General features: G+C 41.1%; 1 protein-coding gene across 3 annotated transcripts in view; it reads right to left on the bottom strand.

Moving 5' to 3' along the window:
- Nucleotides 1-16,195, bottom strand: part of ATP2C1 (ATPase secretory pathway Ca2+ transporting 1) — a 178,846-nt gene that overhangs the window by 152,131 nt on the left and 10,520 nt on the right. For 2 of the 3 annotated variants that reach the window (XM_050777726.1, XM_050777735.1), the window contains exon 1: nt 5,808-6,284. The exons of the other annotated variant lie outside the window; for it this stretch is intronic. In XM_050777726.1, the coding sequence (XP_050633683.1) occupies nt 5,808-5,915 (108 nt within the window). In that variant the 5' untranslated portion in view covers nt 5,916-6,284. Of the gene's footprint in view, nt 1-5,807; nt 6,285-16,195 lie in introns of those variants that run through there. 3 annotated transcript variants of the gene reach the window in all.

Here is a 16,195-nt window from a genome sequence, read left to right as displayed (position 1 = left end):
CTAGGCATAAATAAGATAACATTTATTAAGTTCTACAAGGAAAATGTTTTCCTCCTGTTTGTGAAGGACTGAAACTTTTTTTCTACTCAAGCACAAGGACATGGGATAAGCACTTTCAGTTTCCCCTCATATATCACTTGAACTGACAATGGATAGCATTTCATGACTTTTTAAAAAGACTTTTTACAATGAATAGCTTTGGTATACACTCAAGATATAACCAACTTACTGACTTTATGGAGCTAAAAACATTTCTTAAATCAAGTTGTAGTGAAATGTCTATCATTTTACCTAAAGAATCAGAGCCTACATCAACAACCTCAAATCCTTATTTATCCTTGGAAATCTCAATATAGTTTTCTTTGGAGTGGGGAGTTCTTAATTTTATAGTATAATTCAGAGCAAGTATGAGAGTCAAAATGCAGAAATAAGTTTCTAAAATTCAAATTAAACTCAAATATTTATTTAACAATGCAACTTTGAGGTTAGCATTCATTAAGAAACAAAGCAGCAAAGGAAAAAAAAAGAAATCCAGTGATCCTGTTCCAACTAGAAACATTTTCTTAAGCCACTGAAAGGAAACTTTAGAACAGCCTCCAAAACAAAATTTGATTCTACTCTGTAATTAAAATGTAACTATAGTACATGCCCCCTGGGCCCAAAGACCACTGTCCTCATTTTAAGCAGATTCACTGTTAAACAGGCAAGACTTGTCAGGTCAGCGCTTAAATGGTATTTCTCAATCCAAAAAAAAAAGTCTCTATTCAAGAGAGTGAGGCATTGGTACAGGTCATCCCAAATTCTTGTAGATTAAATTAGCTGGCCTGTGTTTTCTGACTCCTAGTCTGCTTTCCTCCTGCAGGGACACATAGAAGGGGGGATTCAGACTGGCAAGGCTGTTGAAGGGCAGGTAAGCTGAGGGACAAGGCACAAAAGAGCAGGCTCCGCTCTGCCTCAGTCTCTCATCAAAAGGTCTCATTTGTTATTGATAAGTTGACGCTCAGGCATCACCTATTCTCTGGACCCAGTCTGTAGAGTTTTTTTTCTCATATGGTCTTTTTGTACATCTCTGCTTAGGGGCTCACTATACATAACAGAAAGGTCACCGAAATGAGAGTCAAGCGAACCAAATTCTAATCCCAGCAGTGACACAGGTGAACCATGCGAGCTTGGGCAAATCTCTTAGTTTGTGACACTAGTTTCATGTCTGTAAAATAAATTCCTCTATGTGATTTCCCCTAGATCTCAACAGCCTCTGCTTACTAAGGGTAATAATCCTATTTTCACCATCTCTTACCCTCACCTGCATAACAACATCTCAGCCCCATGAACCCTCCAGCCCCACGGCTTCTCTAATACTTACAAAGTCCCCTTCTTAGATTAAATTACATTAACTTACCATCTATATGCCAGATTTATGCTTAGCACTGGGACTAAACTAGCAAACAAAATAATATCATATTCCCAGCATTGAGCTAAAATAAGATTTTCATTTAAAGCAGAACATTCTGACTGCTACAGGGAACACAGATTGTAGGATAACCAGAGTGAACGTGGAGACACGAATTGGAAAACTATTGCAATAGTTCGAATAAGAGAGGATGGTTGGCAGGATTGGAAGGGTGAAGATGGAGAATTCAGTAACTATTTTAGAAGTCTTACTGAAGGATTAGGAAGGGGACGTAAGGGAGAGAAAGGGAAAAAGAGAGGTGCCAAGGTGACTCCTAGCTTTCTGGTTTGAGCTTTTGTGTTGATCAATGGAAAAATCTGGGGAGGAATATGTTTGGAGCTTGTGGAGTTCTCCTTGGACACATTCAGTCTGCAACATTCACAAGACATTCAGATGGAGATATCAAGTAGATGATTGGATGCAAGGCGGAAGTGCTCTGGATATAAACATTTGGGAGTTTTCAGCAAATAGGTGTTTCAAACCATGGGAATAGAGGAACTCACCCAGGGAGAGAGAACAGGCTGTCCCACATGAGCTCACAAACTGTCTTCTCTCATTGTTTGGTGCTAGCAGTCATATGTAGACCAATGGTGCTGGCCCCTAAGAGCAGTACTCCCCAGGGGTTCATGGCGTACTTGGTTCTTGGCAGGCATCCCTGGGCTAAAGCTAGACTTCAGTCAGCCCAGAAGTGGAGCAAATTCTCCCTTCCACACTCAGTGTCCCGCTTGGTCACCTGAGCCACAGGTCAGGCTGCTGAGTCTCTAGTACTTAGGAGAACATTACCTCCAAGTCTCGCTCATTCCTTATAAACTAGACACCAACATCTGAGCCAGGCACTGGATGTTGCCCTCAGACCAAAATCACATAACTGAAACCAAACACCCTTATGCATGCATTCAGCACACCTACTCAAACTCATCTGAGACTCCATTTAGGCTCAGGTTGCCCACCATGTTCACCACTACCACCGTTACTACCACACCATTTGAATAATTTTGAGAGAAAGGTTAACAAATTTTCCCAACCTTCAGCATCTTCATCTAATTAATACTCTTAATCTTCTACCTATGTGGGGATTTGGCTTTGTGAAACACTTGCTACAAGAGAATCTAGGGAAGCAAAGGATGAAATATTTGTTCTCAATTTGATAAATAACCTACCAACCTATTGATTGCTGTATCACAGGAATAACACTACCACCATCAGAAAAAGCTGCCGAACAAATCAACCCTCGTGTCAAATCTTCTTGTCTGTATGACACCAAGTGCAAGGAGAAGAGCACCAGGGGAAGCTTTAAACAAGAAAGCATACATGAACAAGGTGTATATAACAATGATCATAATTTGGACCACAGAAAAGGGGTATGGGGACCTTATAGGTCTAGTAAAGGCACTTGTGTCACAGGCAATCCAGTGTGTACCCTCTGCCTGTTGTGTGGGTCACCTTTACACCAGTATCTGCCAGGCTCCAGTGTGCCTGAGGGAACAAAAAACAAGATAACATCCTGTGTCATGTGTGTGTGGTGCACAAATGTTGACATGAAATCACATTATTTACTACATAGGATGTAGTAAGGGCCTTATCTGAAGCAAACAAAATATCTTGGAAAAGGAAGATTTCACTCTTCCCAGCAGCACTGGAGAAAGCTTTTCACTCAACCCATTTAATCTGAGTCTTGAAGGATGTACAGGAGACCTCCAGGTGGGCAAGTTGTAAGTAAAGGAGAGAATTCTAGGCTAGAGGGGAAGTTCATTTAAATGTGCAAAAGTAAAGAAGCAGATGGTGTTCTGGGATAATATTCCCCAAGTCTGTGGACCTCAACATGGTTGGCACCTAGCAGTGCCAAGTGAGGTGGGAGAAGATTTTGAGTGGCATGCAGACACTACATTCAATAACACTGAATCATTTGGGATTAAAAAAATTATCTACCTTTTAATTCCTTTCCTTCCTCACCCAGGAAACTTTCTCAGTTGGCTCCTAGGATGCTCTAACCTTTCTCTTAAAAGCTAATCTTCCTTATTAACAAATGAGCAGGTTTCAGGTTTGGAGGTTTTACAGGCAATAGTATCTACCTAGAATTTAATATTATTTTGCTTTTATTAATTATTTTTACTTATGGCTAATTACAATGGTTTTCCATTTACAGTTATGATATGAAAAATTTTTTCTAAATAAACTCTAATAATGTGATTTAAGTACAGAAAAATATTGAGGAGTTAATCATACAGACATGGTAAACACAGTAAAAATTATGACCATGGTATGTGAATATAGGAAATTTTAGAAATACTCTCAAGGAGAAAAGTTAGCAGGGTGATATTTTGGTATTACTAGATTGTTCAGGGATCAAGCATGGTAAAATGGATAAAATTCAAAACCATGAGATAGAAATTCACATCTTCCTCTGCTACTTTCTAGCTGCATGGACAAGGGCTCTTAAGGGCTCTAAGTCTCAATCCCTTCACCTTTATATCAAGGATTAGTTATACAAGAATGTAAGGATTAGAGGCAACAAATATGCAGGTCATAAGATTGTAGACATTATTAATCTCCTTTATAACTTCCCAACAAGCTTTCAAGTTTAGTTATTATGGACTCTGACCTAATGTCTCTAATTATGTGAGACATTAGGTCTGCACAGCTGTATTTGGCTTTAAAAAGAAATCAAATGTATTATTTCTCTTAAGTATTCAATTAACTTATACAAGAATTTAAGAACTCAGCACAATGCTCACTCCCAGCTGCTCCTAGATTGTCCCAAATGGTTGTAAACTGGGGAGGGGACTGCCCACCCTGTCCAAGTCAGAAGTTTTAGGTTAAATTCTAATGGTCTTCTGAACGCATTTTGTAATACTTCTTCAATAAACTAAAAACAACAAACCGTAGAACTATGCAAACAATATGGCCACATCTCTGAAAATTTACAATACTGAAAAAAAGAAAAAAAAATCACTCAATTCATATTCCACAGTTTCGATCTCATCCTTTCAGCCACCTCTCTTCCTCCCATAATGAATGAGGCCTGAAGAAGCCTCTGAACATTAAAAGATTGGCAAACAAAAACTTAGTGCCCTACCACTTGGTTCTCTAGTTTTCTACTTCAAAAACAAGTGCAGGCTGAAACCTGGAAACCAAGAGGTTTGTCTTTTCATGGTGACACCTTGCCTAAGTAAGAGATAAACTGGACCAGCCTACCTCCCTTAGTGAACAGAGTCTGTTTGAATTTCTGGCCCATGTAAAATTATTAAAGCAGGGCACACAAGCAGTTTCCTCTCAAACAGTAGCAATGATTTTTATTTTCCAAATTATGCACTGCCTTTTTGGGAAACCTGTCATGAGAGGATTTTCTGCCTCCTAAACCTATCTTGCATTTCCTGGAAGTGTTTTACTAAGTGGGTCATCTCATATCACAAAGGAGAAAAAATCCAGGACACTGGTGATATCTCCTGCACAGTTTTGCAGTTCTCATTACAAGCACAATGCACAAGCAATTTATGACTGCTGGGTCTTTGGTATGGCTATACATTTGTCCTTCACATTTGTATACCACCACCACACTTCTTCCTAAATGAATCACTAGATTTAAATGGATCAGATATTAGTATTTCTTCTAACAAGTTGGTAAAATTCATAAAAATCATTTTTAGAAATGTCTTTTTTGAAGACCAAAGGAATGGAATGATATAAATCTCACGCCATAAAAATGAGTGCATTATTTTAAATGAGACATGATCAGACATTTTAACAGTTTTTAAAATGTTTATGTTCCCAAGTGATAGTATCTCCTACTAGAAATCATAGCTTTTGATTGGCTAAAAAGACTGAAAACGGCAGTGCTCTACCTCCTACCTTTTACACACACAAAAATGACCAACTGCTTCTGAATGATCTTTACATCTTGTTAATGATCTGTTTAAGGTTATTATAGTTTATAAAATGTTTTTTGTTTTGCAAATTCTGGCTATATAAACATAACCATAAATACAAGAAGACAAGTGTACCTAGGGTCTGATACTTTCTTTGTTGATATATTAATAGTGTCAAATTTTGTATCTGAGGCATAGGAAAATGATCAAAGAATTCAAAATTTAACTTTGATAGAGTAGCTCTTTAGAAGAAAGAAAGCATGTGGCTTCATTACAGAACTCCGCTTAATCTCAGGATCTAAATGTTCCAAGTTTAAATAAATTCTCACAAGCCTGCTTGCTTTCTGATTGCCAAGTCTGAACAGCCACAAGCAGGATCTGACCTGTACCTATAAACACGTAAACCAGCACAAATGAAATCACTAAGCGACGTAAAAGCAACAAGGAACAAGCACCCATTAATTTTAAAGATAATATAAACAAAATGATACCTGTTCTTCGGCTCTTTGGTGTCTCAGCGTCGATAAATATCTCCTGATTGCATGGAGAGGATATTTTTTGAAATAAGAGAATCTAGATGGAGGTAAGAGACTATCCATGGTGAGGAAAGCAAGAGGGTCTTTGTCTGCACCTCCTTGTCAGCAACCATATGAAATTAGAAACTTAGCAATTCCTCAGATGCCTAAAGATTTGTTTGTAGCTCGACCACTTCCCTCCTACAAACAAAGCAAATGTTCTCCTTGCTGTTTCCTCTTTTGGGTAGAGTTCCTGGTGAAACCAGACAGCCAAGTATGAACACTGTCTAGAAGCGTCCAGAAATGCAATGCCCAAAGGGCAATAGGAATTCAGGGGCTGGTCCAGAGAATGCAAATTACTTAGTGGTAGTGATGCGACTGTCCTATTTCTAGCAACAGTGTTCTGTTGCAAGCTATGTTAATATTAGCTAGCTGGTGACTTTCCATACCCACAGACTCTCGTGAGGCTTAATTTTAATTCTTCTGACACTTTTTCTACTTCTTAAACAGGGCATGAGATGTGGTTTTCCCAGTTTCCTTCTAGATTTCTTATCATCATGCGCACACACAGACACACAGCTCAGTTGCGGTCTGAGCTCGAAAGTGTTGATTCATTCAGTCTTGAGAAGACTGTTTTAGGGGACTTCTAAAAAAAATTAACAAATTACCTCACTCTTCATTGTTATCAAGGAGCTCATTGTCAGCACTGAAAACGTTCGACTTGCACTGTGATACATTATGCAACATGCCCAGTAACCAGATACTTTACATTAATTGAACAATAGCTGCAAACAGATTCTGTTCTGAGTTAAAAGCCTTCTCTCCCTGAATCCTTACCTCCAATCCACAGGCTGAATTCAGAAACATTAACTTTCCCTAGGCTTTTAAAAATTATGATTGTAAGTGAGAGAAAATGTTATATGTTTACTTTCTAACTTCTATAAAAAAAATTCATGCTTAAAAAAAAAAAAGAAAAAGAAAAAAGAAAAATAATGCCAAGAGGTCTGTGGTCTTAGAGGACATGAAATCATAAAATTTGAAAGTTCAATATTTTCTTAATACTTTATAGAGATCACAGCGTTTTTCTAAACTAGGGCCCCAAATAGACTTTACTATTTTATTATCCTTTTAAACTTTGCAGTAGCTGGTTCCTTTGATGGAAATATTTGGTCACTTCTGTGAGGGGCTGTCATGTAGAGAATAGACTGGACATCAACAAAAATTATGTGACCCAGAGTTTTCTTTAAGGGTGAAAGACCTGGTTTTTCCCTCTTCACAGAGAGCACTGCAAGTTAGAGGGGAAGAGGAGGTAGGCAGCGCTGGGGAAATTACATTGCAGCCTGAGTTGTCCCCCTGGACAGCCTCCCTGACACTCCTGGATGGGTCACCTGCCTTCAGGGAACACACTTGATGGCCTAAAGCTGGTTGCGCTGCAAGCAGCCCAGGCCATCTGTCAGGCTGGCATTGGGCCCATTGGCAAGGTGATCTTCCAGACTCACCAGGGCCAGTCTGGCAATTCCAAGAAGTCATTTACATATTGCTGCTGGAGCTGGCTCCTAGGAGGAGGCCCTGCCCTTCTGTCACCTCTCCAGGTGCACCATGCAACATGCATACAGAGGCTCTGCACGTCCTTCTCTGTATGCTGGAGACAGCTGACTCTAATGAGGGCAAGAGCGAAGCAGTGTGCTTGTGAAACACCTGAATGCTAAGGGCGCAGTGTTGCATGCTCCCTGCCAGTTCATGACCCAGAAAAACAAGAAGTGTAGAAGGCCAGATACCCTGGGCCAACTTGAGGCCCTGGAAAGAGAGGCAGCCCTAGGGATTGTGGGGGCAGGGAAATGTGCCATTCATACATACCTCTGAGATCCACTAACTGCCCTTTTGCTTCTCTTTTTAAAAATAAACGTTCGGAGATGCCTCTTTATTGTGGGCAGAAGCCAGCAGCCTGCTAAACCCCCACAACGTGACTGGTTATCCAATCTTTTCCCAACAGACAAACACAAAGCAGACTTCATTTCCACAGTTGTTTCAGGATCACTTTTTCTTGGGCTGAGGTGAGTGATGAAAAGAAATGGGGAGGAGGGAGAAATGCAGCAACCCCAAACAAAAATTGTTCTATTAGATTAAGCACAAAAAAGAAAAATGGGTGAAACAAATGCAACTAAAATTCCTTTAGGAATTTAATTGATAACAAATATAAATCATATCTAATACTAATTGGGCCTTTTGGCCAGGTGATGTGCTAACATCTTTACGTGTATCCTACATGTAATTACATGTAATCCTACAGTAACATATGGGGAAACTAAAGCTCAGAGAAGGTAACCATTTGCTGAGGTCCCACAGCTACAAAAACAGAGGCGAAGGGGATTGTAACCAGATAAACCTGACTCCAGTATACTGCAGAACCATTTAACCCACTCCCAGAAATGAATGATCAGGGACCTATTAACTTGAAGAAGGAAAGACACGGAGTTACCTTGTTAAAGAGACATACAGGTCAGGTGTGGTGGCTCACGCTGGTAATCCCAGCATTTTGGGAGGCCAAGGCAGTTGGATCACTTGAGGTCAGGAGTTTGAGACCAGCCTGTCCAACATGGTGAAACCTCGTCTCTACTAAAAATACAAAAACTTAGCTGAGTGTGGTGGTGCGTGCCTGTAATGCCAACTGCTTGGGAGACTGAGTCAAGAGAATCACTTGAACCTGGGAGGCGGAGGTTGCAGTGAGCCCAGATCTTACCACTGCACTCTATCTTGGGTGACAGAGCAAGACTCTGTCTCCAAAAAAAAAAAAAAAAAAAAAAAAAAAAAGAGAGAGAAATACAAATGTAGACTGCTAGGAATTTGCAGACTATGATTGGAAAGCAAGTACGTCTTCTCAAACAATCATGCAACTTCCTGTCCTGAATTCTCTGTAAATAATGTTCATATCATTACCTACCTCTTAAAGATTCCTTTATGAAATGATTCTGGTGATGTTAAAAAGAAGCTGTATTTGTAGATACAGATATTCTGCTTCCCGAATTTTGAAAACTACTATAATCTCAGTTTCTGTTTGATGTAGGTTTCAATGTTCCCTCTATATTTAATACAATATGAATGTGGGAATTTATGCACCCTGATTCTCAGGTGGTAGGCATAGTCTCCTTAAGTTTACAGTATGGACATCTCTGCCATCCCAGCTTGGAGAAGTGCTTTTTTTTTTTTTTTTTTAAGGAATGCCACTTTTAATTGCCACTGTGACTCAGGTGACTTGATGAAAGACAGCTGACCAGAGTCCTCGTCGCTACAATCTATATCTGCAAGGACTGAAGGGCTCAGTGTTTCTTCCACAAGTATAAGAGGTATATTCTGCCCTCTTCAAAGTAGCACAATAAAGAGTGGAAGCAGGCTGAGCACGGCAGCTCACTCCTGTAATCTCAGCACTTTGAGAGGCCAAGGCAGGTGGGTCATGAGGTCAGGAGTTCAAGAACAGCCTGGCCAAAATGGTAAAACCCCATCTCCACTAAAAATACAAAAATTAGCCGGACATGGTAGGGTGTGCCTGTAATCCCAGCTACACAGGAGGCTGAGGTCGGAGAATCACTTGAACCCGGGAGGCAGAGGTTGCAGTAAACCGAGATTGTGCCACTGTACTCTAGCCTGGGCGACAGAGCAAGACTCCGTCTCAAAAAGAAAAAGAAAAAGAAAAGAGTGGAAGCAGTTATCTGTTATTTTGCAGAACTCACTCCCACCCCTCATCCTCCATAGAAAAATAACCAAGAGAAACCATGAATCCAGGAAAGTCATAGGTTAAGGCTGCAATCCCACAATGAAAGGATATTGTTTGTTCTCTGTGCTTTCTAATAATAACCTGCTTTTTTGCAAATGGCTTAAAGTATGGGGAATTCCAAATTCTTCACTTGAAAAGAAACATAATGAGGCAAAGCCAACACCAGGAAAAATAGTGGCAAGGGAGTGAGGAGAAAGATATTTTACAGGCTGGGCGCGGTGGCTGAAGCCTGTAATCCCAGCACTTTGGGAGGCCGAGACGGGCGGATCACGAGGTCAGGAGATGGAGACCATCCTGGCTAACAAGGTGAAACCCCGTTTCCACTAAAAAATACAAAAAACTAGCCGGGCGAGGTGGCGGGCGCCTGTAGTCCCAGCTACTCCAGAGGCTGAGGTGGGAGAATGGAGTAAACCCGGGAGGCGGAGTTTGCAGTGAGCTGAGATCTGGCCACTGCACTCCAGCCTGGGCGACAGAACGAGACTCTGCCTCAAAAACAAACAAACAAACAAACAAACAAACAAAGATATTTTACAGTTTATTCTTTTTCAAATGTTAAAGAAGATGGGATGAAAATGTAGGTTTGTGAAGTCATCTAGCTCTGTTCACCACACACAGTAGGTGTTTAGTTAACATATACCAATGCATATTCATTGAAAGAGAATGACAAAGAAAAGAGAGTGAGATCCAAGGGTTAAATACAGGTTGAGAAACGTGAAAGAAAAATTGAGAAACAGTGTCTCCAGGATACCTTTGAGTTGATGAGATTTTCAAATTGAATCAGGACAAAAATGAAAACCCCACTAATCTCCTCCTTCCAATCAGTGCTAAGAGTTCCTATCAGGAAAATGACTCTGTTCTCTGGGAATTAATCCAGCCTGGATACATAGTGAAGGGCCGGCAGTTAGGATGATGGAGAAGCTGCTAGCTCAGAAAACAGAAATCATTTATTATTATGAATTCCACTGATAAATCATTCTCATCCCACTAGATCTGTAGATACTGGTCCAGTCTCACATTCCCGCAAGGACAGCATCAAATACAATCAAGAGAGGAATGGGAGGCATTTAATATTGCTCATCAAGACAAGTTTATGCAGCACCAGATTCCACCTTATTGCATGATTAAAGCACTTCTGCTACTTCATAGGACAACATTTTCTTAGTGCCCTCACCACATAGGGAGTAATTATCCTATATCTGCAGATGGTGCATTTTACTTTCCCAAAATTCACTTTCAAAATTCCCTCTATATTCCCATTACAACCATCATTCAGCAACTTTGATGTTTCTAATTGCTCTATAAACTGTACAACTTTTATGCCTTTTGCTCTTTGGTTTCAAGTATTAATTTCTCAAATTCAACAATATTTCCATACTCATGAGACACTTATCCTCCACTTAAGAAAAAAAGACATTTTCTGCATAGTTTAGGCCAAACTTGAACATGCATTTGAATCATCTGGAGGGCTTGTTAAAGCACAGGTGGCTGGGCCCCACCCTCAGAGTTTCTAATTCTGTAGGACTTGCGGGAGGAGCAGAGATTTTGCTTTTCTGACAACTTCTCCAGTGATGCTGATGCTGCTAGGAGCCCCACTTTGAGAGGCACTGGTTTGGGAGCTGTCAGGTAAGGACATGGCTGTAGAGGGATTTCCCAGGTGGAGTTTGAAAGATAGTGGCCCTGTTTGCTAAAGCACTTCGAGAGCTTCCATCAGGCCCACAATTTAAAACACACTTCCCCAGTAGGGGTGGTTTTCCTCAGGCCAATGCCCATCTCTTTTCTTGCAGCCACTTTCCCATGAGAAAATTCCTGCATATCAGTCTTCACATGGGCCTCCCATCAGGTGATATCTTGACTTGATATCTGATTGCGTCCACATTCCCACATTCTCTCTCACTCATTTTCTCTTGTCAAGGTACAGTGGTGCTATTAGTAGCCTTAGTTCAAGGAGATCAACTCTTGCTTTAGGCCCAGGACCAGAAAATAGAGCCAGCTCTACCCAATGCCCCCTCTTCTCCCTCTTCTGCCACTAGCTTCTCGTCCTTTTCAAGTTAGGATGAAGGGATCCTAAACCTGAAACAGGGAGCCCCCCTTACCACCAAGAATCTCCCAAATCACATCCTTTCTCAAACCCATCCCCAAGCACAACCTGCTTATCTTTGTCTCCAACATGCCCATGGTTTGCGATGAATCCTCTAACTCCATCTTCTTTCATCCAGTCTTGAGAATTCCCACTGGGGATGGAATTCCAAATTATTCCTTTAACAGAAACATTCAAATCTCCCAGCAAACTTACTGTTTTTGATGGATTTGGGGCAGGTCTTTGAAGCTGTGTTGCCTTCTTCTCTCCAGCAGTCATGATTTGCTCCTTCTGGGAGGCCTAGCACCAACCCAGAAGAAGAGGAAAGAGGCTTTTCTTTTTAAGGAAAATGGGGGAATTTCAAATTGGTGGACATGCTACCGATAATTCTATATGAAAACTAAAAATACGGTTTTACTACAATGCTTCTCAATCTTTCATGTGCACATGAATTACCTGGAAGGTCTGGGATAGAGCTCAAGATTCTGCATTTCTAACAAGTTCCAGGATGATGTTGATGTTCTGTGTATCTTACTTTAATTAGCAAGATTCCAGTACCTCTTTTGGAATGCAAAATCAACACTATCTCAGAGCCTCAGTTTAAACTCCAACTTTAATTACAGGAGTTTCTTCCATTAATACCCATCACAGTTTGCTATTTTTAAAATTCATTTGTTTACTCTTTTTTTTTTTTTTTTTGGTCTCCTCTACTGGAACATAAGCTCCATGAGGGCAGGAATCTTGTTCATCTCAGTGACCATTTTGTCCCCAACACTTAGCACAGATGGTAACAATGTAGAAGCCAGGAAACAGAAGAACAAGTGGTAACTCACTTAACAAATGAGCTGAAAGTTAAGGCAACAGCAAGGAACACTGAGAAGAAACCCAATTTGCACTACAGAATTCCCCAAAGGCTCCAAAATTGGCAGACCAAGTAATTCTGGAAATGGGGGCAGAAACAAGGTGGTTGGTTGACAATGTTTAAGATATATTTTGACCAGACCCCTCCCTACTCCATTAAAGAGAGGACAGAAATTTCTTTGCGGAAGATTGGCGTTTATTTTCATTCCTGTTCTCTTGGCTCTTTGAATTTGTGTCTTTAAAAAAAATAGCAATCCTTCTCCCTGTATGCAGCTGCCTTCTTTTTCATTCTTTAGGCCTCAGCTTAAATCATACCTGCTTGGAGGGGGTTTCCATACTTTTCTATCTAGAATAGGTTCCCCCTGGTTTTTTTTTTTTTCACTAGGTAAGTTCTTTCTGTGTGTAAGTTGTTCACTGAACACAGGGAAGTCATGGGGTGATATTATAAAAAGAAATTATTGCCAGGCGCGGTGGCTCATGCCTGTAATTCCAGCACTTTGGGAGGCCGAGGCAGGTGGATCACGGGGTCAGGAGATGGAGACCATCCTGGCTAACATGGTGAAACCCTGTCTCTACTAAAAATACAAAAAAATTAGCGTTGCATGGTGGCGGGCGCCTGTAGTCCCAGCTACTTGGAAGGCTGAGGCAGGAGAATGGCGTGAACCCAGGAGGCAGAGCTTGCAGTGAGCTGAGATCGCATCACTGCACTCCAGCCTGGGCTACAGAGTGAGACTCCATCTCAGAAGAAAAAGAAAAAGAAATTATTTTCTACTCCTACTATCCCTTTATATATGACCCGTGTGTGTGTGTGTGTGTGTGTGTGTGTGTGTGCGCGCGTGCGCGCGCGCGCATGCGTGCACACCTTCCTCTATAGATGAGTAAACTTTGGAGCAGTCTGCATGACTTTTTTAGTTACTCAGAGGAGCTAGAAAATCCTACAATAATTTCATCCTAAGCCAGTCTCTATTTGATATAGCCTAGTCTAAGAAAATATTTTCAACATGATTGACCTTCTCGCTTCGCTTTGGCTGAAACCTACTGAGCGCTGACTACTTTCAGCAGATGAGAGAGGAGTGGTCTCACTCTCTCATTTCTCCTGCTCTCCTAGCTTGCTCACCGAGATTTCTGAATCTGCCAGGGCAAAGGCAGGGGTTGGAAGGAGAGACACTGTGAATAGAAAGCTCTCACTTGGCTGGTGCTGTGGTAAGATGGCCTCATTCTCTCTGGGCCTGGCAGTTGTTTAGAGTGTTCTCTTTCCCTGGCAGGCTCTTCATTCATTGCAGCGTTAGGAACCTGGCTCAAAGTTATCCTCTCAACCACAGGGCTGCTACCACCCTTAATGCATGTCAGATTCACCAGTGTTTGCTTCCTGGGTTTAACTGACTTGCTGAGAAAGGTTTCCCTGATCCTGATGTTATAAAATATTTCTCTTTTTTTTTTTTTTTTTTTGAGAGAGAATCTCCCTTTGTCACCCAGGCTGGAGTGCAATGGTGAAATCTCAGCTCACTGCAACCCCCACCTCCTGGGTTCAAGCAATTCTCTTGCCTTAGCCTCCTGAGTAGCTGGGATTACTACAGATGTACGCCACCACAACCTGGCTAATTTTTATATTTTTAGTAGAGACAAGGTTTCACCATGTTGGTCAGGCTGGTCTCAAACTCCCGACCTCAGGTGACCCACCCCCTGCCACCCCCCATCTCGGTCTCCCAAAGTGCTGGAATTACAGGTGTGAGCCACTGTGCCTGGCCTTTCTCTATGTTTTCTAATATGCTTTGTCTTTTACATTTAGATATTTAACAACATTTAAAATTTATTTTTGTGTATGAAATGAAGTAGAGATCTATTCTACTTTCTTTTTTTGTTTGTTTTTGAGACGGAGTCTCCCTCTGTCGCCCAGGCTGGAGTGCAGTGGCTCAATCTCGGCTCACTGCAAGCTCCACCTCCCGGGTTCACGCCATTATCCTGCCTCAGCCTCCCAAGTAGCTGGGACTATAGGCGCCCACCACCATGCCCGGCTAAATTTTTTTTTTTTTAATTTTTAGTAGAGACGGGGTTTCGCCGTGTTAGCCAGGATGGTCTTGATCTCCTGACCTCGTGATCTGCCCGCCTCAGTCTCCCAAAGTGCTGGGATTACAGGCGTGAGCTACCGCGCCCGGCCCTATTCTACTTTCTTACAAATGGATAGCCATTTTTCCTAGCCCCATATATTCATTCTCCACAGAATTATAATTCAACATTTAGCATGTATTCATTTCTAGTATATGCTGTGTATTAGTTTGCCAGGCCTGACATAACAAAGTGCTGCAGACTGAATGGCTTAAACAATATAAATTTTTGTCTCATAGTTCTGGAGGCTAGTCTGAGATCAAGGTGTTGGCAGGATTGGTTTCTTCTGAGGCCTCTCTCTTTGGCTTCTAGATGACCATCTTCACCTTGTGTATTCACATGGTCTTCCTATCTCCAAATAAAAACCCTATCTGCAAATAACATCACATTCTGAGGTACAGCAGTTTATGACCTTGACGCATTAATTTAGGGAAGGAAACAATTCAGTCCGTAACAATTTGTATCTATTTTCAGATGCTCTATTTGTCTATTCCTGTGTTATCCCAGGGACAAACTTACAGATTACTTAGAAGACAATCTACAATTTAGAAATTAACTTTTCTTAATAATTCAGGAGTAATATCATTTGTAAAACTTTCCCCAATCTCTTCAACTCTCCTGCTAGAAACAAATACTTCTCCCTGTATTTTATTTGAACCTCCGTTACAATACTGTTCACTTTATAAAGAGGTATGCCAACTTCTGTATTCAAACTAGACTGCAAGCTCCCAGGGCTCAAATAACTAAATTATTACTAAATATTATTAAATATTCATATTTGATATTAATAATCATTTGTTGATGCTTACTCTGTATTGAACACTGTATTTTGAGTTTTTCTTGGATCTGCATCCTGTGAAGTAGAAATAAGGCTTAATGAAGTAAAGTTACTCGCCTGAGAGCACATAGCAAGTGAGTGACCCACTTAAGATTCCAACCATCTCTGTTTGACTCCAAATCCTAAATTCTTAGCCATTACGCATCACTGCCTTGACAGCTGTTTTGTACCCACTTCCATCTCCCCACAGAGTGCCTGCTGCACTGTAGGTATTTAATATATGTGCTTAGAAAGTGAACTAAGCTGAAAGGCACACCAACCAACAAGTTTTTTTGATGTCATTCTTTCTATTTAAAAACTCTTGTGACTAATGAGCTATTTTAGGTCTGGATTACTGTGGCTGAAGTAACAGATATGTGATCAGGTGCTCCTCATCCCCACGACACATACAGCCTATGCTTCCCAATACTGAGAGTTACCATTTCTTCCTGCATATTCCTGGTCTTTCATATAACCTCAAACCAAATTCCAATACATTGTGTACTTGATGCTACCATTACTCAGCATGTTAAACCAATGCCATAGGCCAGGTGTGGTGGCTAGTGCCTGTAACCCCAGCACTTTAGGAGGCCAAGGTGGGCAGATCACTTGATGTCAGGAGTTTGTGGCCAGCCTGGCCAACATGGTGAAACACATCTCTACTAAAAAGACAAAAGTTAGCCAGGGATGGTGGCACACTCCTGTAATCTCAGGTACTTGGGAGGCTGAGA

This window comes from Macaca thibetana, chromosome 2, assembly GCF_024542745.1.
Source record: "Macaca thibetana thibetana isolate TM-01 chromosome 2, ASM2454274v1, whole genome shotgun sequence".
NCBI lineage: Eukaryota > Metazoa > Chordata > Mammalia > Primates > Cercopithecidae > Macaca > Macaca thibetana.
Note: the sequence above shows the minus strand (reverse complement) of the source record. Positions and strands in the feature narration are given on the sequence as shown.